Source organism: Haemaphysalis longicornis, unplaced genomic scaffold (genome assembly GCF_048455015.1).
Source record: "Haemaphysalis longicornis isolate Haplotype H1 unplaced genomic scaffold, Haemaphysalis longicornis Haplotype H1 scaffold_10, whole genome shotgun sequence".
Lineage (NCBI taxonomy): Eukaryota > Metazoa > Arthropoda > Arachnida > Ixodida > Ixodidae > Haemaphysalis > Haemaphysalis longicornis.
Window position 1 is genome coordinate 20,301,255 of NW_027526204.1, and position 26,867 is coordinate 20,328,121.

General features: G+C 46.3%; 2 protein-coding genes across 7 annotated transcripts in view; one reads left to right on the forward strand and one right to left on the reverse strand.

The window, feature by feature from the left end:
• The window catches only part of LOC144158271 (uncharacterized), a 45,732-nt gene extending 44,351 nt beyond the window's left edge, over positions 1 to 1,381 (reverse strand). Inside the window, exon 1 of one of the 2 annotated variants that reach the window (XM_077689041.1) lies at positions 1,117 to 1,300. Coding sequence is in view for 1 of the 2 variants with exons in the window: in XM_077689045.1 (XP_077545171.1) it covers positions 1,117 to 1,241 (125 nt within the window). In the remaining variant the exon portion in view is untranslated. Of the gene's footprint in view, positions 1 to 1,116 lie in introns of both variants that reach the window. The other variant, XM_077689045.1, reaches the window with a different exon arrangement.
• A 293-nt stretch (positions 1,382 to 1,674) lies between these two features.
• Positions 1,675 to 26,867, forward strand: part of LOC144158273 (uncharacterized) — a 299,163-nt gene continuing 273,970 nt past the window's right edge. For 2 of the 5 annotated variants that reach the window (XM_077689055.1, XM_077689057.1), the window contains exons 1-4: positions 1,675 to 1,951; positions 5,439 to 5,587; positions 5,648 to 5,716; positions 11,948 to 12,083. In XM_077689055.1, the coding sequence (XP_077545181.1) occupies positions 5,509 to 5,587; positions 5,648 to 5,716; positions 11,948 to 12,083 (284 nt within the window). In that variant the 5' untranslated portion in view covers positions 1,675 to 1,951; positions 5,439 to 5,508. The remainder of the gene's footprint in view (positions 1,952 to 5,438; positions 5,588 to 5,647; positions 5,717 to 11,947; positions 12,084 to 26,867) is intronic. The other 3 variants (XM_077689051.1, XM_077689053.1, XM_077689056.1) reach the window with 2 other exon arrangements.

Here is a 26,867-nt window from a genome sequence, read left to right on the forward strand (position 1 = left end):
GAAAATATCAAAACACAAGCAGCTGCCGCCACAAACGCAGGCTGAAACCACGGTAGAACAATGTAAACAGGAAGCTTTCTAGGGCACGTTTCCAGTGAACGCACAATGTTGCCAGAAAGCGGCGAGCGCTGGCGAAACCGTGTATATATCAACCGAGAGTGATCTTGAAATACCACAAAGATAGAAAAACTTTTGTAATGCCGGTGAAGCCAATTCTTTTCTGTACAAATACACCGGATGCTGAGACAAAAGAACGGTTCCCACAACAAGGAAAAGTTTCTGCACTTAAATTAAGCAGTAATTTAGATTATGCTGAACACAGTTAAATGAACCACTGCACCGTTCCAATGAATCGGTTCACTTCAGTGAACGCTCCATTCTGAGCCGCTCACGAAGTGAGCCATTTTGCTCATCTCTACAGAAGTTTAACAGCGACTGACCCTGGCTCGGTGTTCTCCAATCAGAACTCCTCCCTTCACTGGAGAGGAGCACATTCTGGGGAGGAGAACATGCACTCTGTTTACCGACTAGAAATCGGCTAGACTTCCGTGGAGATGTCGGCCGAACAGCTGTCCATAAGACAGGAGCTGACATTAAGGACGAGCTGCTTTACAAGACCACAGCCAAATGCCTCCCGACATGATGGAAACCGCACGGGTCACCAATGGTTTTCGACGTATTCCGCTCAGCTCACTAATTAGGTGTAACAGGGATTACGGTTGCACTTGCAGCGTAGCTTAGGCGGTTCTGCTTGCCGACACCTTCGAGAGCGATGAGTGGCATTTTGTATGCGAAAGTGCTCGTCCTACAACTGCAGAGACCCGGGTCAAGGTCCCCTGAAATCGGTACTCCACGGAAGGGAGTTGGAATGGAACAGACACGCCAATCCGCAACCAAGGCCGCCCGCAGGACATGCGGTCGCATTAGGCCACTCCGTCTTCTAAGTCCACTGCAAGCAACGGCGGCCGCAGGATGGCCAGTACGTAGCGACCAACTTGAGAGAAGACAGCCGGAATGAATAGCGGCGCACACGAGTCGCCCGATGCGTGAACAAATGTCGGGGTCAGATGGCGGGGCAGGAGAGGCGACAAGCACGACGCTCCAAGGCAGACAGACCTTTTGGGAAGCTCCTGCGGGGGGCAGGAAGATGTTTTCTCAGCAGCTCTCACCAGATCCACCGGCCGTCTTGACGAGCGCTGGCACGAGCTGCTCTCATCAGCTGCGCGCCTGACTGTCAGCATGAAAACGGTCCACAGAGCAGCGCTATGCACAGCAGAATCCCGTAGCGCAGTTGGTAAATAGTCTACCTCGTCTCAAAAAAGACAGTAGTGATCACTCAGATGGCCTAGAGCCGTTTGACGGCGCAGAGCGGTGACATGCCGCCCTCCCTCTGTGGAGCTGCAAGCGCACGTAGAGGTCGCGCAGCAGTTGAAGAGTGGCACGAGATCTCCCCCTCCGCCGATGAAAAAGGTCACGGCACGGAGTGTAATTAGGATTAATAAATACATTTTACAACAATAACAAGAGTTCCTCATTAAAGTCCTTACTCTGGACTTTTGTTCCGCCTGGCTGATGAAATAGCAAAGCAATGTGGACTCTCAAACATGCGCTTGCAGCGCCGTTTTTCCCAGACGGCCGTCCACCGTCCGGCAAGAACGGCGAGAGGGCTCACTAGGGATTACCACAGGGGACAATAAACAAAGCATTCAATCCGTGTTGTAAATTTCCCAGTGGTGGTTCGTCGTTGTGCATCGCGTAGGTTGTGTCAAAATCCTACCTGTTCTGTGGTTGTGTGCAGTATTTTGAGGCTGGTGATCAGGCGCGCGGGAAGGGGAGTAGTTCACCTCAGTGGCCAGCCGGGGGCAGACAAGGCGCTGTGTGTGTGCGTTCTATGACGGCCGGGGACCTCCCCTGCTGAAGCAACCTCGGTCCCACAGCTGCTTCTCAAAAGGTACGGCTCGCGTCTGTGTGTCCTCAACCCATCGGAGGCCGCCACCTTTTAAAGCCCGCAGTAGCCGAAGTGTGGGCAGCGTCAGAGGAAGGAGGCGCTGTCCTCGGCCGGGGTTGAAGAGGCGACGACCCTCTTCCGTAGGCGGCCCATGTCGGGTTATTTAAGCAACCCATGGGTCGCAACAGGTCTCACGACAAGTTATGTACGAGAGGACGAATTTTCGCAACTTGTTGTAACCTCGGTATGCAAAGACCATCGTCTGGCGTGTGAGCATTTTGGCCTGTCCTCCCGCCGCGTCCAGCGCCCGCTCACGCGAGCATTATCTAATATCGCCGCTGAGCCCAGTGAAAACGGCGCACGCAGATATATTCCTTTATTTTTGTGTCCCAACAGACGGTGGAAAGACGATGGCCTTTCATATATAGGTTGGTCACAAACTCTCGTAACTTGTTCGTACTGCGCATACGCGGCCCTTCGCTTGGATGCGCAGCATGCACTGAAAGCCACAATAGCACGTGGCTCTGTGTATCACAGTATAGCACGTGCGCAATACGTAACAGCTCACGTTGCGAGTTACGTCACCCAGTTTTCATCAAGCTACAGTGCACTAGAATAGAACTATTCTAGTACACTAATCAAGGTGTGGTGTGAAGCAGCGAGGCGGGGAAGTTTAGCAGCGTGATTTAACTGTGGTTCAACAGAAAATTTAGCTGGTTACTATGCAAACCTGCATTCAAGTCCAGCTATAAACTTACAGGCTCTTTCTTCCACTGCGTTATCGTGTGCTCGTGCATTGTAATGTAGGGTAAATGAGCAGCTGTAACAGAAGACTTGGTGAGTTGGTACAATCCTAAAAGAAATGAACAGCACGCAAAAACAACGAAACACCGGGAAGACAGAACAGACAGACAAAGCACTGCGTCTGTTCATTCTCTTGTTCCTGTGTTTTGCCATTTCTGTGCGCTGTTCTTTTCCTTCAGTAACTGAGTAGTTGCTACACTTACACACAGGCGGGGAAAAAATTAATGTGGACGTGTTCATGGCCCTGTCGCAAAGGACGCCAGCTGGCTATGTGGAACACGAGGGAGGTGCTTGGGAAGCTGATCCCGCATCCTCGATTTAACCGAGTACTGAATGGCTGCGACAGCATGAGTTACTACAGAGGCTGGCAGTGGGGAAGTTTCACGTGCTGTGACATGAAGTGCTTCTGACTGTGACTGTGACTGAAGGACTCTTCTAGAGAGCATGGGAGATGCACTAATCGGCTTATGGTTTGGTGTGTGTATAGAAGCTGATCATGCTGCAGAGCTGTGGTTTCCGAGGACGCAAGTGAGGAAGAAGCGTTTTGAGTGCCGAACAAACAATACATGGAGGAGAGGGCGCTTGAACCTGCCTTACTGTGTCCAGAACAATGATGAGTGCCGGAGCTCGTTCTTGAAGGAGCCAGCAGTGGATTACCAGACTCTGCACTACCAGAATGGGAGATTCGTAAGGATAATGTCTCAAAATCTGCAGCCCCTTTCTCACAAGTGTGACCCCACACAAACAGAAATGGTGCCACGCATTGGTTAAATCTGCATCGAATGTGAAATGGTCTGACCATCTGTTTTATTCTTACATCTAGCATTGAAGATTGTATGAAAATGAATGAGGCACTTCTTCCATAGTAGGTGGCTGTAGTTTCAAACTATAATTCATGAGGAAGCGTAATCATCACGTGATCACAAAAGCTACACAAAGGTGGTACCAAAATCTCGCCTGACCTCTTGTACGCCGGTGGCTTTCAGGCACGTGTGTGCTTGTTATTTGTCACAGTGCTTACCTTTCAGAGGTACTCCTAGTAGCATTCAGTGTTGTTATTAATTGAATGTGCGATTCATGAGCGTTTTTTTTAAGTGGAAACAGAGAAACAACATGAACAGACGCGTGAAAGCCGCTGGTGTACAGGAGCTAAGAGATCCTTCGCCGGAAGTGGCTGAGCTTTGTGGGAGCAGACAATGTACCCATGAGCCTTTGCACTTTTTACCGGTCACCTATTTTCGGCCACTGTAGGCTTTTGCGATGTTTGCTTTCCGTTCGTGCACATTTCTGTTGCGGCACTGTTAGCTTTGCTTAGGTGTTTCTGTTGTCTGCATTTATTTGCACTTTAGCATTTTTTAGAACACCTTTGTGGATTTGAAAAACAATGTACCCATAAAATTCAATGGTATATGTAATGAGACTTGCCGAAAGGAAGCTATTGAGTGCAATTTTAAACTATATTACTTGTAACAAGAATTAACACATTTGAATGCATAGTAGCCACAGTGTGTGAGAAGCATTTGCCAGAGGGGGCAAGCAAATGCCATAGGGCACCCTGCTCAAGCCGTCCGGAAAGAAGTCCTGTACTCTGTTGCTGGCGCATAGGCGGTCATTCCCAAGTAAACCGTCGCTCACTCATTCAAAAGTGTGGCACTTCAAGTGCCAGAGGATGGCTCTCTGCACAACGGGGTGTTTGAAGTTGGCTCTGTACAGACATTAAATAGCGAGCCCCCTTCAGGGTGAATGCCTGACCCGATTCTCTGGTCTGACTCAGAAGAGCCACTTAAGGGAGTCGCAGGTTACGAGTAATAGAGTGAAACAAGGTGTTTGAGCATAGCCAAAGCTGTTTCTTGTTGTTTAGAGGCAGACGCCTGATATGTTTCATGTAATGCGCGAGATGCAAGAAATTGTTGTGTGGGAGGCAGAATTGTGCAAAATATTGAAGTGTGAGGTTCAGGCTGAGGAACACGCGCCAAAGAAGAGCCGTGTTTAGAGAGGGCTCCACAAAAGTGTGAGGGAGCACATGCCAGAGAAGGTTAGGCCTCTGCCACACTTGCACAATGGGCTGCCTTGATGATGGATGAACTTTCTGTGCCCCGAACTGGGGGAAGAGAGGGGCAGAGCGGAATGTTCTGTGAGTGTTAGATACACACAGTGCCCAAGAGGCGGCCCCTGGCGATGGCAAATAAGTGGAACGAGCTTTGAAGCGTGCCGTCTAGGAGCTGGTTAAGTGGAAACGGGCACACCCACAAGGTTCAGGAGAAAGTTCAACAGCATATCTACAGAACGTCAAACTAGGCTATTGCCCTTGCATTCTCAGAAAGTTTAAAGCATTCCCCGTAAGTTCTTCTTTTTACAGCTGTATATCTGCCATCTTTAACTTTGGTCTGCTATCAAGCAGGGGCCTGCATAACTTTTCTTGGATTCTCAGGATTGTATCGTGTGCAAGCAAGAAACTCACAATGGCAAAACCTGTATGGGGTGTACAAACAGTTGCTGTGAGATAGCTCTAGCAGTCTTATCTCGTACAAAAGGTACGCAACAATACATGCATAGGCCAAGAGTTGTTTTGTATGCCAACGAAGGTATGTCTGGTAGATAATTGCATGTTTCTGAGCGGAATACTTGGTAGCACCTTTCGCATTGTGTGTGTGGATTTTTCCTGCTGGTTTTTTTTTCCTTCCAGAAGACGCCGTACAAGAGGTAGTGCCCCACATACTCTGACATTGTCGACGCTGAACAGCTGTGTTTCTGCAATGGCTTCGGATGGACCTTGCAGCCAGGATGTGTCCTGCAGCCAACAGACCCAGGCGACCATTGCCACCAGTGCCATAGGTAGCTTTCCTGTACCATCTTTCTACAACTCACGGTGCATTGCTATCAATTTTTTTGCAGGTACACAGTGTGCCCTGACCCTGACGCTCCTCTTCAGTGCAAGCTCGCAAACTGAAAAGCAATTTTCAGGTTAGAATTTTATTTATTGAAGCAAACTTGTGCTCTGCAATAAAGTAAACGAAAACACAACTGCCGTAGAAGTGGTTGTCGAAGTGACGTGTCGCGACAAGTGTCGGGGAATCAAATTGCAGCATTTGCATGGCACAGATTTATCTAGAGTGCTATTATTTATAGTAACACTGATTTGAATTAAAGGCCAACTGCACTCAAGTTTTTTTTTTTTGTCCAAATAAGTAGCCGATGCTCTTAAAATCGCCACAGCAAAATCCCTAGCTTCGTAATCGCAGAGAGCGGTAGGTACTGCCGTTCAAAATACCTCCGAGCAAAACGATGTTTGCACCTGGCGGAGAGTCGCCGAAACAAGTTCCGAGCGGCCTGTGATGGAGGTTGTGGAACCTGTCCCGTGAAGCTCGCGCTTCTCCGGCGACTTGCAGGGCACTCCGCCGGGCGCAGGGATGTGTTCGCCCGGGGTTTCTCTGCTACACAAGCGTGCTGTAACGCCGTCGCCATCATATGTTTAAACGAACTACATAGGCAGTAATATTCGCATTTTTTTCAATGCAAAAAAAAAAAAATAGAAGTCTACAAACTATTCACGTGCTTGCGAACGTCTTGAAGTTAGCAAAACTCTTTTTATTTGAAAACGATATTTTTACTCAAACAAAAAAATAGCGTGAAACGAGTACTTGCTTTACGTTTGTCATCCTTTGCATTTACCACAGAAAAAAAAGATCTTTTATGAATTCTTGACCACTTGCACTTCCGCTTCAAATATTGGCCATACTTAGGCTGGCCCAACGCCACCTCCAGCCTTTAAACTTTTCCAAAAGTTTGACTACCTAAATAGAGTTGTACACGCGGCTATAAACATTTGTGCGACTTTTCCTCACTCGCTAAGTAAACCAAAATCAGCCTTTCTCGTAGCAACAAATAAATCTGCACAAATATCGGCCGTCGTCTTCACGAAGTGCAAAAACTAACGCAACTGCTCCTCTCCGAAATAATAGACTAGATTTTTGTTCAATTCCCAAGTGAAGCATTTACTTTGAGCGTTAGATTTAGTTTATTTTCAAGTAAAATGTTTTCAAAAGCACCTGTCACTGGTTAAAGTAGAAAACAGCGGTAGATAGGAAATGTTTTCGTGCTTTAGGGCATCATTTAGCTGCGGAAGCTGGCTTATAGTTTCAGACCACTTTTATAATTCAATTCTCGATGTGCAGCAAGGCGAAAAATACTGGGCCAATATTCACGAAGCTGTTTGTACGTTATGTATAGTAGAAATAGTGACTGATCACCGCCCTCGTGCGGTTTTTTCCCTTCAAAGAGAGTGACGTGATAGCTGAGGCGTAGGCTATAACGAAAGCTGCTTTTCGAAATCGTACAGCGGTCCGCTTTTTTACTTGCAATGCCAAAAATTGCTACACCGGCAGTTATTATGATTGAAAAAAATTACTGTCGGGCGGTCTACTTCATCTCGACTGATAGCAACAGGATGCCGGAATTGCGCCTAACTCCATTATCATGGGCAAACGTTTATTTCCCGAAGTAATCTCACTCATCTCCCTCCTCGCTGCTCTCCAAGAGCTCCTTGTCGGTATCCGCTGACCACAACATCTCGTCCTCGGGGCCGTCAAGAGCGCTCGCGATGCCACTGAATGAACATTCAACCATGGTCGATAGGATTGTGGCCCACGCCTTGCACGCCCATCCCGCGAGCTTCTCCAGAGGCGCACTCTTCAGCCGGCCGCTCGTTTTGAAGCTGTGGGAGCTGCTGCTGCCATTGCTGTTATGGGAGCAGCTGCTGCCATTGCTGCATCAAGCATGCAAGTAGAACGAAATGACGATTTGTGTGAACACCGACGGAAAAGCCTTCATCCGAAAAATCGTTGCTAAAAGCTTTGGCGCCATCTTGAGATGGCAATGGCGATGGGTGGGAGTTTCGGTTTCGTATCTGATTCTAACGCGCATGCGATTTTTCGGCCTATTTTTCCAGAAAAAAAGTGTGCGTTAGAATCGGGTAAATACGGTAGGTTAGAACCAAGCGCACTTTACCTCTAGCAGCATTTTAAATAAAGGTTTACTCCTCCTACTACTCATGTTCCATGTGCAGAGGATGGGAGATTGGAAGCTCAGGCAGCTTGTTTAACCACCTGCAGTGCATCTCGTTCCATTTGCCGATTATAATGAATGTAGGTACTTTAGTTGCTTCCTGCCAAGTATATATTGCTTGCAGAAGCTCGGATGCTCACCGTCGTAGGTTATTGACTTATTGATCTAGGGTATTGATCGTAGGTCGTAGGGTAATTGCGCACCAATGCTTTACGAAAACAAAACTGAAAACATGATGGCTGACTGAATAGTTGAGGGAAGCAGCCTGCCTGGTGGTGTATAAAGGCTCTAGTCTGTTTGTAGATACGATGGGCTCACGGAAAGCTTTGATTTACTTTTATTTCATGTGCTCAACCACTTCGGAACTGTTTATTTCAGGAAAAGATCTATAGATACTTCTTCAATGAGTGCTCGCCATTCAACACTTTTGTGACATCACAAACCGTAGTACCCAAATGCATATGGGGCATCGTCGCCTGTTTTCCCGTTTTTGGCATTTTCTTCCTTATTAAACACCATAATTCATCACAATAGGCCAACTTGTTTCCACCCGTTAGTGGCCCTTTAATAAGATTGCCAGACTGCCTGTGTGTCATAAAAAAGGAGAAAAAAATATGCTCTCCTTTTTAAACAGAGATAAGACAGCCACACGCTCATAATGAAACACTAGTAAACAAAATGAAATGCATAGTTTGTTGCGATATATGGGTCTATTCGATTCAGCCGGCACCTCTTGAACCAGTTCACAGCGGTGCAAAGTGGGTTCCGTCATTGGCGGAACCAGCCCTGCACTTTTGTCGTCTGCTTCTGCACCTCCTCGGCAGGGAGTGCAGGCAAAGCCGTGAACTTGTCCTGCACCCGTCGGCACCACCGGTGAATCAAACGGCGCAATTCAGGTGCTGCTAGCTGCACCGCTGAAACGAACGGCGAAGTGCTGCACCGCCTGAAGTGGTTCACGTGGTGCAGGTGAAACGAATAGACCCTATATTTAGCTATGGGTACATGCATATCCACACTGCAAGTGCTCCATATGCAAGTTGCTTTCTTAGGTGTGGGGGTACATTTTTCCAAACTGTATGGTGAAAAGCTTTGCCAATAAGGGCTGCAGTGGCCTCTTGGTTGCCCAGTGGCTCAAAATGAAAAATCTGGTCACATCAGCTGGTGTAAGAGGGTTTTCAAATATTGTGAGCTGCCGCTAGGTTGAAAAGACATCTCAAACAGAAGTTTTGATGGGGGCAGTTAGGGTACGTCACTTACACTGAAATCATAGAGATTATGGGCTCGCCTTGGGGCTTACAGTCGAAAGAAGTAGTGAAATACTCATTCAGATACCTAATATTCCTCTCTGTGCAAGGTTTAAAATAAGTATTGCAACACATAGCACACACGCGCATGCTGAAGTCTTCTAGTTTCCTTGAACTGGCAGACGCCTGTTATAATTTGTATGCGGGGGCTATGGACTGTTCTCTCAATCTGGAATGGTTGTTTATAATTGCTTTACAACTTGCCCAATGCCACGTTTTCATTTGCATGCTGAATATTTGGCAAAACTCAATTGGCTAGCTGGGTTGCTGAGCCCAAGGATGTGATTTCAAGCCAGGCCATGTTCGCAGTTTTTTTTATTAAGGTAGATATAAATTGAAAACAGCTGTGCGTTGAGAATTTGCAGCATAATAAATATCCTACAACTTTGGGATCACTGGTAATTAAATGCTCGAGTAGGAAAAGTAGGAAATGCAGGAAATGCTCGAGTAGGAAATGCAGGAAAAGAATACAGACATGACAGGTTATGCATGTCGGTTTTTCTGGCATCTGTTTTTATAATGGCAACCATACTCAGCCTATATTGAAAATGTCCAGCTTGTTTAAATTATCGGTGACCCTTCACCCCACTGTTGCTTATATGCGGGGGTGAATTCGGCACGTAAAACTCCAAAAAGTTAAGTTTTGAGAGTCTGTCTGCTGAACTCATGGCATTGTGTAAGTAGTACCTGGCTTTTTAAATGTAAATAGTGAAAACATTGCTGACCTCATCTACAGAAAAACACCGAGAGTAGCAAAAAAGATTGCTAGCACGCTTTTTGTAAACCTGCAGATTCTGTGTGGGGCCTTGTTTAATGAAATAATTCCCTAGTATCTGACTTTGTAAAACACGCTTCCTAAATCTGGTTCAGGATCTTTATTACCATAGCCCCTTTGCAAAAAGGCGGGCAACACTGAATATTCAGTGGTGGCAACACTGGTGCTTAATGCAGCAACGCCATGATAAAGGAAGTGTCGCGCAGGAATGGTGTTTTGGTTACGCGTTTTGACCCGTCGGTTTACTATTCTGGAGCCTCATAAAGTGATTTTTTGGCTTATTTTGTATATGCTGCTAGTGTTCTTGTACCATTATAAGGACGTTGCCCACGTACTGCTGCGTACCTCTTTACAAGCAGCATGTTTACATGCAGTGATACTGGGCGAAAGGTAGGTACGGCACGCACCTTTAGCATCTCCCGTTTTAACGTGGCAATCTCCAGGGCAATGCGTCTTTTTTATGCACTGTCTTGAGAGCTGCGTTTCACGTGCCGGCCACAACATCCGCCATTATTAGCGGAGAACATTTAGACAGCAGAACTGTTTCTTTGCATGCAAATTTGAGCCTGAATTGGTGCTTCATTCTGCCTGCGCTGAACGATGTTTCAACGTCTGTCAATCGCAAGCGCGCTCGTCTTCCTTTTTTTTTTTCTTTGAGAACTGTTTTGTGGTAGTTTCGCGTGCCGATCATGACTGCTGAAGTTTTAACGCGAACATTCATTAAGGAGAGTTGTGTTGGTGCAGCCAGAAATGGGAGCCTGCAGGCAGGTTTCTCTGGGCTTGTTTTGACATTTCAACGGCAGTAGATCGGGAATGCGGTCTAGGACTTTATTTCTTGTCTTTACACTATGCGGATTCCGTTCCCTCGTGGTGTCAACGGCGCATACCGTGCAGCGAGCACGCCCTACTTGATCTCTACTACAACCCTGCTTTTCTCTAAATCTTGGTGTAAGTACAAACCCCCTGACGTAATGCACGAATTGGACTGCTTATGTGATATAGGTGGAAGATGCATCAAGGGCTTATAACTCTCATAACTTATTTTCATGTGTCCTATCACGAGTTCCCGACTGACAAACGGACGAAAAAAAAGACATCGCAGCAATGAAGAGATATGAGGGACAATATCTTATTGTCTGCAGGGCAACGAAAGTTTATTCGGAACATTTCGTGGAGACAAGAGCAGCGTCTTTAGGCATGCTTTCATCCGTTCTGCGAATGGCTTAGAAAGCTTGAACAGTCGCAACATGAGCGCTCAGCAAAGAACAGACCCCTCATTGTCCATTCATAGCAGCCAGCTGCCACTACAATGGGGCAAGGGTGCATCGAATAAACACAATTAGAACTGAATGACTAAACAAGCAGGCAGCGGTAAGGCTGTTCGTTTTAAGTAACAAATCCTGTGTTCTCTTGCTGCTGTTCGTTACCCCAGGCAATGGTATCCTAACGCTGAAACTGTTGGTTCTCATAGCGTCTGTCAGTCGACGACCTCGAATAAAAGTCCGGAATATGCTGCTCTTCAAACGAAGAGCAGCAAAGTTATTTTCCCACCCAGTTCTCGGAAAAACAACTTTACGACAAGCGCATGCAAAATTGCACCGCAGCAGGCGTTAGCTGCTCTGTGTTTGCTGCCTTTTCACTTCCTTCATGATGGCGGAGCACAGTGTTGCCAGAATGGTCTACTGCTGCTCCACTAGCGCTCCGGCAATTTCGCAAAGTGCATCGAAAATGGTTGACGATCTCCATAATCCTGATTTAGGAATCCCTCTGATACCACGTTAGCATTCATACACAGGTACGCGTATTTGAAAATCCTTACATTTTACACTTTTTTTGCAGACAAATCGAATGTATGTTGTCAGCATTCATGCTTTTTGCAATTTAATGCTGTTTAGTGGTATGCAAAACCCTGCACGTAATAATAATGCCCCTGGCTGCACCAGTATTAAAGTCTGAGCAGGAGGCAAACATGTTCAGGTTTTGGTACATTCTTGTGTAGATCGTGTCGGTATTTTCATGACAGTCATTGCATTTGGATGCATTGATTTCCAGTTCCTAAAGAGGAAGACACCCAACCTGGTACCCCATTGGAGAGACACCGTGGTTCACGGGGTGGTGTGGGCCTTGCTGGCAAGCCGGGTCATCACTCGTGCTCTTGTCGTCCACTTCCTGGCAAAAAAAGCAAAAGGTGGGTTGTGACAGTGCTTGCAGTGTTCTTGATTGTAGAACGTAAATGTGGTGGAGAGCTGCTGGATAAAAGAGTAATTTTTTTGTCTGCTTCTGTTAAGGCGTCTTGTGCAGCAAAGCTACTCAGGAATGCTCCTATGGATATAAAGAATAAAAGGAATTGGTAGTCTGCTGAACATGGGAGAATGTATTACGCGAACCCAAACATAATTCCTGCAGAATCTTATCAAAGCAGCAATAAAAAATATTGGTCTCCTTATAATAATGCCATTTATTTGGACATGGTTGAGAATGTCCCCTGCAGCCATTTTTCTGATGGAACGAAAAACAAGAAAACGCCCATGGGGCAAGATTTTACTGCACATCGAAGGACCTTGGGGGTCTAATTGGCTGGCAGCCATTCACAATGCACTGCACAAAGTGCACCTGTAGTTTTGACGTGTTGAAGGGACACTGAAGTGAATTGGTCATACTTCTGTTTTTGTTTTCACTGCATAGACTGGCTCAAATAAACCCACTTTATCGTTCGTCCTGTCGAAAAGTCAGGGTTTAATTTATACAGCCTGAAAGAAGAAAAAATACTATGTGACATTTACAGTGGTTGCAACAACTGACAGCAGTGATGCGTATTTGAGTTGCAATGGCATTGGACAAGGTCCAATATTGGAATCCAAACCAGTTTGTTTCGGTTCGGTGAAACAACATGCGAGGTATCTGATGTTGCCATTAGCTGGGCGTTCTCGACATCTCTGAAATGGGCATACCATGCCATGTTGTCGGCTGCAGAATGTGGCAGATAAGCCTGTTAGCACTGCTTGGAGTCCTAATGTTCGCTACTCGAGACGTATGCAGTGGCTGAACACCCTCTGCGTCATCGGTGATGTTCAACTGCAAGCGCTTTGCCCTCACTTTTGGAACTTGTCTTGCTCATCCCTGTGTCATGAGAGGTGTGTTCACACTAGTCCAAGAGTTGTCTGATTTGGCACTGTGCCAACCAGCAGTCAGCAGCACTCAAGAAGCAGTCGACATTGCCAGTGGCCGCAGTGAATGGGAAAAATACATACTGCGGCGCTGAAAGAAAGACCAGAGATTTCTTTTACGCTTAAAAAAATAGTTGATGCAGGGAACCAAGAATGAATCATGGTCTTTTCCTGTGGCGCGCATTGTCATTGTGCAGCCATTATTCTGCAGCTTTCTTAGCCTTACTAAGGGCACAGAATGTGCACGCAGGCATATTCAATGCTGGCAACACAAAACGCGTGCAATTTTAGAGGGGATTTGTATAGAAAAATGGCAGCATTTCCACTCCATGGATGATGGCGAGGGGGTGGAGTACGGGGACTCGAAATGACATCCAAGTTGCGCCCCGAGTAACATCTGATTTGTGCCCCGTCCGTCATTCAATTTGAGCCATGTCAACACCACGCCAACGGGAACTTGCCAGTGCGTTAATGTCAGTCTGCATGCACTGTGCCATCGCTAATGGAGCAAGTAAGGTTGCAGTGTAAAGTTGTGAATTCAGTATCGAAAACATTACCACAGTACATAAAAATTATGTAAAAAAAAGAACCTGTCCTAGCGGGGAACAGCGTACACAGTGCTTCAGATCAATCGGCCTTACCCACAGTGCTGTCGGGGAAAGCAGCTTAGCTGACTTAGCTTAGCTTCCCAGCAGCTTAGCTGACTATTTCTTGGATAACGCTTGTGCAGTAAGCATCCCCTGAATTCACGCGAATATCTTATCTCTAGCAACTGCATTTGCTAGCTAAGAAAAGCGATCGCAAGTGTGTGATCATCCTACTGACCGCTGTCCTGTTCACTCAGCACAAAAAGTGCTTCCTGCACCTTGGTTTTACGCTTTACAATAAGGTTTTCGGTTGATTTAAATTTTTTAGTGCCTATATTAAGTTTGCTGATTCTTCCCCCACGCTTAGTTGGCTTTTGATTTGCTACTCGCATAGCAGTCAGTGAAGCGTCGCATGTCCGCTTGTGAGGGGTTACTTTGTCTTCATAGAGTTTACTGAGCTAAATAAAGTCCACAAATTAACAAGCTAAAGGCACATTCTTTCAGGCAGGGATCATATTGTAGCTTAGTTTTAACTGAGCGAACAAATTGCGCCGATGCTGGGAGCTGCTGGTCCACTGACTCTGTCGGAGGGGGGTAGGGAGGATGTAAAGAGGAGGACAGCACTTTTGCATTGATGTTTCTTCTAAATAAAATCACGCATACGAAGTTATAGTTAACCGCTTTGGAGCCAACCAGAATTCCCAACAACCGGAGAGTAGGCTGGCTTTAGGAAAGGGTACTCAACCATAGATCACCTCCTTGTTATCAATCAAGTGATAGAAAAATCTGCAGAATGCACTAAACACCTTTACATGGCATTTATCGACTATGAGAAAGCGTTTGACTCAGTGCAAACCGCCACCATGCTAAGGGATCAGGGAATAAAAAATTAGCCTAATTAGCCACCATGCTAAGGGATCATTAAGGGACCAGGGAATAAAAAAATTCCCGCGCCTTCCCGCGAGGGGAACACGAGTAAATGCAGAGCATTGGGGCCTCAGTCTCAGTACTGATTGAAGGCAGTGTTGCTTCCATCGCTTCTTCCGTGATGCTGGAGTAGCAGACACGAGTAAACGTGGGCACGAGCGTCAACCAAGGAAGGAAGGAGCAACGCAGTGACTGAAACACGAGCGACCGCTAGCCGCTATATTTGCAGCGCGCGCAGTAGAGGGAGAGCAGTACGGGGGGGGAGCACGCAGGCGCAAGCAGCGCGCGCCCTTCCACGACCCACCGCGCTGCTATCACGCACCTGTTAGGCCGAGACCGCGACGGAGCGAACGGGCTGACTACGACGCATGCGCGCGCCAGCTGCTGTTGAGAGAGAGAAGGGAAGGAGAGGTGCACCTGCTGCGGACGCGAAACTGTTGACACCGTCCGACGCAGGAACAGGCGAGGCTAAGAAATGCTCTGCATTTAAAAGAATTACATAAGACTTATAGACAACATGTTTAAAGGCCAACTGCAACGAAATTTTTGTCTCCTTAAATGCACTATTTTCCCATATTATTACTTTAAAAAATGCTACCTGCAAAATTAGGAGGCCCAAATATGCGTTACTGCATTGTAAACGTAGATAAAAAATTCTCTGTTGAAAACGAAACTGGAAAAAAAGGGTGGCCATTTGGGCCGGCCAAAAGTGACGTTACACTCTGGAATCGAGTGGTCGCAGCTGGCGGATTCTCCCACAGCTGCCTGCAAGGAGACTGCACGCATTTCATGTGTTTCGGGTCATCCATTTTTTTAAACACTTAACATGCGCCGAAAGGGGTTGGGAAGTTCAACCATTATTTCTCCGCTGTGAGCTGCTAAGACGTGCCTATAATCGTCCAGTACAACGAAAACACAGGCATCGCGAGGCAACGTGGCAAAGCTTTGAGCTAGAAATTAGGTACACAAAAGGCAGTGTTGAGCGCTAGATGGGCGCGAGCACAGCCACTATACTCTGTGCTGATCTAACCATCCTGTGTTCATGAGAGAAGAAAAGAAAAGAAAAAGCTTCCGTTGCAGGAAAGCGTCGAAACATACCGGCTATAGCGTGTAAGAATTCGGTTTCAGCGCATGTTATCAAAGTTTAAATCCAGAATTTATTTTTTCTTTACACTGTCAGTTTTGTTCCTGTTAGCCAGGTGCCCATGCCAAATCTTTAGATACATAATGATGCCATGCAGCGATGAAAGCACTGCAGTGTCTTCGCTGGCATCTTGAAACTGTGACTTTTCCCAAGGCTCAATGCTGCCAAATGTGCCCCCTTTTTTATCTGTTTTTTTTCTAACTGGTGAGAGAAATGCTGCAAATAGTGGCAAGTTTTTATTTTTTGACGAAGATGTTTGAACTGAAACAATTCCATGCATTGCATTGCATGCTGTTCTTGGTCGCGCCCCAACCAGCGCGATAACAGTGACAGCAGCGTATCGCCTCGTGTCGGCCGCACTCGCACGCTCAAAGAGTTGACCAGTCGCTATCGTGCAGTGGGCTACACAGCAATCTGCCATACTTGTTCGTGCCTTGACCGGCCAAGACTAGGGTTGCCACCTGCCCGGTTTTGGACCGGCCTGACTGGTTTTTAGACAGCAAGCTGGTTGCCGGTTTGTACTTAAAATCGGCCGTCATTGGCCGGTTTTTTGGCCATTGTGCCGTGAATAAATCTTTTTTGCCCTTTTATAAGCGTCAATTCACCAACTGCGACGATAAATATGTGTCGACAAGCTGCGCAAAGGCATGCGAGCAGAGAAAAAACATGGGCGAGCGCACTCCCTTAGATGGAGGGGGACCAAAGGGAGTAACAACTCGACAAAATGCCACCACCGCAGTCAGCGAGGACGGTTACTTTTCGGTGCAGCACATTTAGAGCAATAACCGAAGTCTGAAGCACTTTCAGTACAAACGTTATGTTGATTTCTCTTTAGGAAAACAATACATTAAAAAGGCATTGCATGTAAAGAAAGGCGCCTTTTTTCAACGCAAATATAACCTTCTATATACCACATCGCCTTCCCCCCCTCCCCTAGGGCCTTTTTTTTTTTAGGGGAAAGGTGGCAACCCTAGCCGAGACAACAGCCTACGCCCTTGCGTTGGCCGTTGTGCGTATTGCACACTCATAGAGATCCCCAGTCGCGACCTCACAGTGCGCCGTACAGCTGCCGTAGTAGTTTTTCACGCCGACACACTGACCAGCTGCGCCAACAGTGTATCACCTCGCGTGGCCATATATATGTCTCACGTGCTCTTCGAGTGGACCGAGAGCCTGCTGCCGCCGTCGTGACCACGAAATCAGCCATTGTGCAACTGCCGTACGTGCTTGCCGATGGTGTATTGCCTTGTGTCAACCGACCCCGGTACTCTTCAAATTTGCGCTTTATGTCTCAGCAACCCAGTGCTTCTTCAGCTGCTCGCATTACAGAAATGTGCGAAAGCAATTATTTTCAAGATTCACAAATTACGCTACTCACTCGCATGAGGCTGCGAGTAAAAGGGCTACTGAGGAGAGGCGACGACCTCACGGGAGACCCGACAGGAACGTCACATCTGGAAGTTCCCCGCAGTGGCAATTAGTTGTGGCGACGCTGCGCTAGGTGCTGCATCGGCTGGAGTGGCATGTTTTTGAACCATTTTAATAAAAATACTGTGCGTATGTGGAGTTTAAAAATTAGGTCAGAAGAGACGTTAGTGGTATATACAACACGTTGAAACAGAATTAGGGGTAGGTAAATTTTCGTTGCTGTTGGCCTTGAAGGGACATACGGCCAGGGCCACACTTGACAAGCAAAGTGATAAATTCCCCATCCGAAAAGGGGTAAGACAGGGATCCACCGTCTCGCCAAAACGGTTCACAGTATGTCGGGAGGAAGTCTTCAGAAAGCTTTACTGGGAAAACAAAAGGTTGAGGATAAATGGAGAATACTTGAGTCATTTGATGTTTGCAGATGACATACTATTGCTGAGTGAGACTGCAGAACATCTGCAAAAAATGCTTGAGGAACTACAGTCAGATAGCATGGCCGTGGGGATAAAAATATGAATAAATTAAAAGTGATGAAGAATAAGCATGCCAATAAGGTCTTCTTTAGCTTAGGAAACAAGGCGCTAGAAAGAGTGCAAGAATGTAACTCAGTCGGAGAGAGGGTTAGTGCTAACCCCAATCACGAGAGAGAAATCCGGTGCAGGATAGGTATGGGCTGGTGAGCACTCGGCAAGCGCTCCTAAATAATGAGAAGTAGGCTACCTCTATCACTCAAGAGAAAAATATACAACCAGTGCATGCTGTCGATGATGGCATACAGAGCTGGAAATTGTTGCCTTACTAAACAACTGGAAAGCGAACTTAGATTGGCAGACTGGGCCATGGAAGGAATAATTATAGGAGTAACACTTAGGGAGAGGAAACGAGCTACCTGGGTCAGGAAACAAATTCGAGTAGATATCGTAATTCATGTAAAGACAAAGAATTAAACTTGGGCTGGCCATGTAGTGAGATGGACTGCCAATCGGCGGACAATTAGGGTAACAGAGTGGGCACCAAGAGATGGGTCCAGAAGAAAGGGAAGGCCGATAAGACGATGGAGGGATGAAATACGGATATTTGGTTGCCAACAGTGGACTCGAGCAGCGTAGGAGAGGAGCTGTTGGAAGTTCATGGGAGAGGCCTTCGCACTGCAGTGGGCCTGAGTAGGCTGACATTGATGATATGCACCGAGAATGGTTGAAACAGTGCCTAGGGACACCAGACTACAATTTGCGCAAGTAATCCCACAATGTCTACAACTCACTTCAGTGTGCCTTTAAAGGGGCACGGAAGTGAACTTGTCAAGCTCCTGTTTTTGCTTGCACTGCATGGACTGGCTTAAATAAACACTTTTCATCGTTTGTCTGGGCGATAGGGCGGTATTTGATTTTATCAAGCCGGAAAGAAGACTACCATGCACGGTTTGCGGCGGCCGCACCAACTAACAGCAGTGACGTCAGTTAAACGTGCTATGTGATTGTACGATGTCCAAGATTAGCATACAAGCAAGATTCGGTTCTGTGAAACAACATGCTTGGCATCTGACATTATCGTTGGATGTGCATTCTTGATATCAGTAATTGGCCTACCACACTTCTGCCATGTTGTTGGCTTTAAACTGTGGCAGATAAGCCTACCAGGACGGCTTGGAATCATAGCAATCACTAGCCAAGGCGTACGCAGTGGATGAATGTCCTCCGCATCACTGCAGACGCTCAAATGCGATGCGCTTTTCTCTCATCTTTGGAGCTTGCCTGACTCATGCCTGTATCGTAAAGAGCATGTCCGCACCAGGCCAAGGGTCTGCTGATTAGAGACTCTGCCCACTGCCCGCAAGAAGTCGGTGGCTTGTCAACAGCACGCCAAAGAGAACTCAGTAGCGTGTCAGTGTCAGTCTGTGCACTCTGCAAACTTGCTCGGGGGGCGATGAGTGTTACAGTGCAAAAAGGTTAAATTCAATATAGAAAAAATTGCCCAAAAAGAGAAATCAACTTCAAAACAAATGCATGCACTATCGGGGATTCGAACTTGCAACTTGTCAAACAACTTACTTAGAGCTCCAGACCACTTGGCCATGAGCCAGTGCTGCCAGAAATAGAAATGTAAATTATTTAATGTATAGCCAATTTACATTTTTATTAGGTTATAGCATTTCAAGCAGCTTAGATAATTATTTCTTGTATAGTGCTCTTGCAGTAAACGTCCCCCAAATTCCCACAATATCTCTTGCCTAGCGGCTGCATTTCTTAGATGGAAAAGCATTCGCAGATGTGTGGTCGTGCTGCTGACTGCTGTGCTTGTTCACCCAGCGCAAAAAAGTGCTACCTGCAGACAATTTTTTATCCTGTACGGTAAAAGTTGCAGTTGATTTTTTTTTTCTTAGTACCTGTATTAACTTCTCTGGTTCTCTCCCGCCTTCTTTTGGCCTTAAGTTTTCCTACTGGACTTAGAGCTTGATACTGGATACCGGATTTAGAGTTTGGTACAGTGTACTAAGTAAAGGCACATTCTTACATTCACAAATGTGTCCTGACTTATTTTCAATTGAGCGAATGAATTGCGGCGACCGTCGACGTCTGGCGGATTAAATGGTGGGCCGACTGACTCTGTTGGAGTGTCGGCCAGCTGTGCAGTAGGCTGTGAGCCAAGCCACCTTTTTGTGACGTCATATGAAATGCTCAGAAAATGGGCAAGAATACAGAGAGAAGGACAGCATTTTCGAATTGATTTTTCTAGTGAATAAAGTCGCGTAAACGCACCGAGAGTGGTCGAAACATTGCCTACAGACTCGAGACTACAATTTGCGCTCGCAATCCCACAATGTTTACAAGTCACTTCAGTGTCCCTTTAATGCTGATTTCCCCCACCAAAAAATGGTCGGCGCTTGGTGCTGCATAGTTTCAGTATCTGCTTGAACAAAGTTTGTGGAGAGACTGTTGGCAAAGTGAGACACGAGGCGCATCATACACCTTTTCTACTGCTGTAGTTTTTTTAGTTATATACGTAAATTTGTTGATGCTACCAAAACAGGCGGTCACATTTTGCCGGCAGCTATAAGCTCAAAGTTTGTGAGCTCAAAGCAGCTCCAATTGTCGAATAATTTCCATTCTAACTCTTGTGCTTATTCTACATTTCAATTCATCTCTGTTTTCAGCCTGCTTTCTTGGCATTGCACTTTATTTGTCTGAATTTTCACCGGTTTCTTCATTTTCGGCTGTTTTCCGATTGAGCTAAAATATTTTCCACTTTCTACTCCATTTTCCATTTTTCATTTTCTACTGTTTGTGCTCATGATTTCTGGCAAGCTATATTTTGTCAACAGGGAGTATTGATGTCATGTTCCTCATTTGTGGCTGAGATCCCGACAAGCAGTAGCCAAAAGCAGTTCTACGTTTCCAAGCACTCTTATCACAAGATCTTACCTCATTTCACAGTGAAAAAGAATTTTAAAAGTACAGCTCCACTCAACAATTAACAAAGTGATTGAACAGCACTATTCTGTTATGGTAGCTAGCATTTTATGCTACAAGTTCTAAAAACAGAATTTCTTTCACTTAGCACATAACCGGCTGTGCAGTAGAGATATTTAGGCACTGTACTGAAGCTATCGTATGGTAAATTATGCATACACCTTTATACTGCAACCATGGCCTCCGAGATTCCCCCGAGCGCGTTTTGCTCCGGCTGTCCCAATCGCCGTGCGCCCCAGCCAAATTTTGTAAGCTCGCTTGTTCCCCCGCGCACCGCCAGGCGGTAGTGCGCACCTATGCATCGAATGCATCGTTCAGCCCATTGGGCCGCCGTTTATGTAGCATTTCGCGGCATACCAACACTGAAGTTTTTCTGGTCTTGGCACGAGTGTATTTGCGAGTTTATTGGCCGCATTTCTGCTCAGCTCCTGTCGAAGTTTCTTACACAGAACGCCTGTAATGGATGTGTCCTTAATTGGAACAGGCAAGACCTCGACACCTTTGAGTCACAGGCCTTCGCCCTTGCAAGTTGAGCCCCCCGATCTTCATTGATTCATAAAGGGACCCCACCACTGCTCCCTCGCGCTCTTCCGCGGAGCGAAAGCCAACTATAACTGTAATGTACGTTTTATGCCATGAGGCATACAATCGCATTTAGAAAAACAGCCTATCGTTGTTAGGTGATACCAGAGGTTACATATACACAACCTTCGAGTACCCCACGTACGGCCCCAAACGTGCAGTCCTGCATTTCCACAGAAATGTAAATTGGCGGAGTTAATATAAGTGATCGCTACAAAGCGTGGATAAAGATAATTAGTGGAATGCAACTTAGAAAAAAAATTCAGAATGGAAAAAAATAAGAAATATAAACTGATATTAACAAATTCAAAAATATAAATCTTTACAGCTCCTCCACAAAACAAACAAAAATAAAGGAGCAGCAAAAATAAGGACAGAAACGTGAATAAAAAAATCACGAACGGACTATTTATAACCTTGTAACGCCCTGCATTCGCACTGAAATGCATAATAGCGCGAATAGGGACAATTGATTGATTGGGACCTTAAAACAAAAAATATAAAACCTAGAATGAAATTATAAAAATGAACTTACGATTTCAGAAATATGAGTTCTATACATGTGCCGCACAGAGTGAAGAAAATAATAAAACGCTCTCACAGAAATTAAAGCCGGAAGCAAAAATAAAAAAAAAATCATGAAAACTGACCAAAGTATAACGTCCTGCCTTTGCGCCAAAATGTATAATTGGCGGAGTTAGCGTAAATAATTATTTACGTCCACATTTATGTGTGTCAGTTTTGGTTTCGACAAAACGAACACCGAGGCGGCCGCCGTTACAGGAGGGCGCTCGTGATGTCAGCGTTCCCGTCGCGCCACTGGCGGTGTGGACGCGCGCGACCAGGCCGGCCGTGGTCTCCGCCATCTCCACGTGCCCGGGCACCATGACGTAACACACACGCCGGACCAGCGCGCGCTAACCACAGCCAGTGCGTTGGCCACGTCACGGGAGCCCCGAATTATTCATTATAATGGTGTGAACGGAGATGATTTGTTGTACAGAATCCTAAAAAACCAAAACCAGAAAATAATAATTATAAAAGCTATCTTGCAAAATAAAAAACATGCACATTCTACACCTCCTCCAAAAAAGGAAGACAAAAATACAAAAAGCGCTGAAAACAACTACGGAAACACATACAAAAATACCGTAAGAACGACCAACCGTGTAAACCCCTGCCTTTGCAGAGAAGTGCATAATTCGCATTGTAAGATATTTAATCTATTAAAAATAGTGTAAATGGAGCTAATTAATTTAATGGAACTTGAAAACAAAAGAAAAACAAAAATAAAAAGTAACAAATTTTCAAAGTAATCTTAGAAAATAAAAAAAGTAGCAGAGTTAGCACATTTAATTGTTGAATTTATATGGAACCACCAATCTAGCTGAGCTGTATCTACGCGCACAGGTATACAAGCAAAAAGCGTTCTCAATTGTAAACACAGACAAATAATAAGTCGCACATTCCGAGATAATTATGCAGCTTTATATGCTACGATGTATCGTGTAGTTTTTACACACCATGCAAGATTAGCTTTTCTTAACTGCCGCGCAAATGCGCTATATTAGTTCACAAAGCGCTTTCTAAAACCTCGCAAATGCTTGGTGGCACTGAATTGCAATGGACGGTGGTGTCTGAATGTGTCACCATTGGATTGTGTCGGACTTACATGCTTACGATTTTCTAAGCCTGCCTTTTTAAAAAGCCACAGCAAAAAATCTATCGTGACACGCATACCAATCAGAAACAATCTTAATATTGCATTTATGCGACAGATGCTTATGCAAGTCGCCACTCTTGTAAATAATGTTGGGTGAGGACGTGAGGGGTTTTTTAAGGGCACCGCGTGTAACTACACATCGACAAATCTCCCCGCAGGGGCACCTTGTGTGTTTAAGGTGGCGGTAGTGGCGACACCGCAAACCCTGAGCCCATGTGGGTTGGACACACCCACGCTCTGGCTGTGCGTGGCTTTGCCGTGTCCAGGGAAAAGGGCATACTGGTGGCTGAGCCTAAACCAGGGTGGTTTTGGACCATTACGGCCCCCTGGTGGCGGCAACACGCCACTTTGGCCCCTCCTTCCGGCCGATGGTACGTTACCCCAGGATTGACCCGCCCTGGGGATATCAGCCAGTCGCCTGTTCCTGTCCTACCAGCCGCGGTGGCTCAGTGGCTAAGGCGTTATGCTGCTGAGCACAAGGTCGCGGGTTCGATTCCCGGCCGCGGCGGCCGCTTTTCTAAAGGAGGCGAAAAGTAAAAACGCCCGTGTGTACGAGATTTCGGCGCACGATAAAGATCCCCAGGTGGTCAAAATTAATCCGGAGCCCTCCACTACGGCGCGCCTCATCGCCCGCGTTGCGTCGGCGCGTTAAACCCTACAATCAATCAATGTTCCTGTCCTTCTCTCCATCCATTCTCTTTCCTGTTTTCTTTCCTAACCCTGTCCTGTCATCGCCTTCCTTCTTTGCTTCCATGCTTCTCCAGGCGGCGAGGGTCAACCCTGTGCAAAGACGTCACTCTTGATTTCAAGCATAGGGTTATAGATGCAAGGTACGATTAGCGTGTGTGAAAAAGCCATGTTCTCTTGTTGGGCTCGGTGGCGGGTGACTGGCCTTGCCACCGAACACATACTTGTTGTATGGCACCTCCAAATCCCTTTTCCATGAATCGCTCTCTTAAAAGGGGGCGCACCGAGGCAACCACCTTTGAATTTTTTACTTCAAAGAGACAAGAGTGTTTTCCACGCTTTCACGTGATGCACTCGGAAAATGAGAACACAACAATGAGAAAAATGTCACCATTTCTTGTGTCCAAATGTCAGTCCAACCTCATTTGGGCTGGCTACAAGGCACAAAAAATGTCCAATGGCGACCTGCTGATTGAAGTTAAAGATAAAACTCAATGTGACAAGCTCCTCAAAGTTGACAAAATAGGGGACACCGCTGTTACTGTCAGTCCTCACCGCTCCATGAACACCGTGTGTGGTGTTATCAGTGAAGCAAACCTCCTAGACCTCAGTGAAAATGAACTCCTTGAAGGCTTTCACGAGAAAAATGTCATCAAAGTTCAGCTGATAGTCATCCGCCCTGAAAACAAAGAAATCCCCACCAAGCACATTGTTCTTACCTTTGGCACAACGGTCTTCCCGGAGACCATAGAAGCTGGTTACGTGAAAATCCGAGTCAGACCTTACATCCCCAACCTGCGCCGCTGCTAAATCTGTGAGAAGTTCGGCCACGGATCACAGAGCTGCAGTGGTGAGCAGACGTGTGCATGATGCAGTAAAACCGACCATGTGTCAGAAAGCTGCGCTGCCCCACCACACTGCGTCAACTGTAGTGGTGACCATGCTGCATACTCACGCTCATGCCAGCAATGAAAAAAAAACAAAAGAAATCATTGTCCTGAAGGTAAAAGAAAACATCTCTTACCCCGAAGCACGCAGGCGCCTTGCTATCACGCATAAGGTAGCATACGCTGACGTGGCGCGTCTGGGGGCGGCACCATGTGCGGCAACTGTCCAATCAGGGAGCTCGTTGAGAGGGCCTGAGGACACATCTTCAGCCCGATGACATTTAGTGGCTTCCCCTTTGTAACGGGGTGGCGTTGCACAGCGGTCTTAGTCGCAGCGCCACTGTACAATCACCTCGCCAAAAAAATACAAACAAAATAAATAAAAATAATGTCAAAATAAAAACAAAATACTTTTAAGAAATTTCTGTGCTAGCCTGACTTCTTTGTTTGCATGTCTTCCCATATTGTTCTCTGCTCTTTTCCCACCAACATTCTAACCTTCTTTTACTAACCTCTACTGCTGTCCAGTTCACTTTTCCCTTAACCTTAAAGCCAAGGGCTTCCGGAAGCTGGATGGCTCCATCACTGAGGACTGGGCGGATACTTTTGCACTCTGTTACAATATGTCGCGTGGTTGCTGGCTCATTTCTGCAGCCTGCGCATAGTTCTTCCTGTACCGGCTCGCGGGTAAGCGTTTTTGTCCACAAGCAACTCACTCGGGCTTCAAAAAGCAATGCACTCCCTTTGGTATTATTGAATAATTTTTCCCTTGTGATCTCCTGCGTCCCGATGCTGTAGATATCTAAGGACCTCTTCGCATCCATCCTCTTTTTCCAGGTCGTTTTCTCTGTTTTTTTCACTTCATTTTTTATTGCCTTGGTCGTTTCCCCTGCACTTCCAGGTTTCATATACTTTGTCCTGAGCCTTCTGGTTCTTTTCCTCCATTGTGTGTCCACGCTTTTCATGTAAAGATACCGTAACACTTTGGCTGCCCATCCATATTTCTAAGTCGTTCTTAAAACATATTTTGCTCTGTGCTTCTCTTACTTCAAAGGATGCCCGTCCCATGTCTCCGTGCACTGCCTCATTTGTTGTTTTAATGTGTGCTCCTAATGCCAATCGACCTACAGCCCCCCGATTTACTTCTAGCCCTGATTGAATCTGATTTGACACACACTACTGTCAAATGTTTACAGGTGGCGCTGTTTACATGCCCCAGGTGCAAACAATGCCACCTGCTGCACCCCAAGGAAATGGTGGCCAGAAAACGGCCAACGTGTCAGCTGCAGCCTCGCGGTCTGCACAGCTCACTAACATCACTGAGGCAGCCGTAACCTCGCAGGAGAACCGGAGGCCTGTCAAGGCCCCAGGTCTCAAACCGTCAACAAAGAAGCCTTCTGTGGAGGCTATGGACACAAGTGAGCCATCCTCTGCGTCAATCACGCCGAAGGATAGCCACAAACCCGTGCAGCGTACGAACTCTCAGGAACTGATAAAAAAAAGCAGAGCTCCCTAAGGTGTCTCCTGCTGGAAAAGGCTCTGGCAGGTAACAAGCTGAGCCTGTTTCTACTAACAAACGTCTAAATACTAGCAATGGCTTTTTGTAGTGTACTGCAGTGGGCTTCTAAATAACTTGGAAGGCGTTAAGGAGTTGCTCTGGGAGCATGCACCTCTGGCAGTGCGTCTCCAAGAAACCCACTTAAGCGGCAAACACACAGACTTTTTACCCCAGTACATCACATACAGAAAGGACAGGCAAAACACCAACCAACCATCGGGTGGTGTGGCTATTATCCTTCAAAGGTCAACCACGGTGAAGGAAGTTAAACTCAGGACTGAACTCGCGGCTGTAGCTGTGAGAGTTATAGGGTTGCAGCGAGTAATAACAATATGCTCCATTTACATTCCTCCAGACAAGCAACTACAGAAAGCTGAGTTTGAAAGTCTAATAGACCAGCTCCCAGAGCCGTACATAATAGCAGGAGACTACAATGCCCACCATCCTCTCTGGGGCTGCGAAAACTATGATTCAAGAGGGCGAATGATAGAAAAATTACTAGTCTACACTGGAGCTTGCATATTGAACAAAAAGAAGCCCACATACTTTAGTCCCAAGCACAAAACATCCTCATCAGTTGACTTCGCTCTCCGCACTGCTACTCTCTTCCCACAATTGGACTGGCACGTCCTGGATGACCCTTATGGAAGCGACCACTTTCTAATCGTGCTAAAAGAAAAGGTAGTGTTGACACATGGGCAGAACAGTGTACCACGATGGAGGATGGGGTCTGCTGACTGGAAAAACGTTCGACAGCTCGCCTGTCTCCCACGTGGCTGTCTAGATTTGCTGGACATCGACAGCGCACT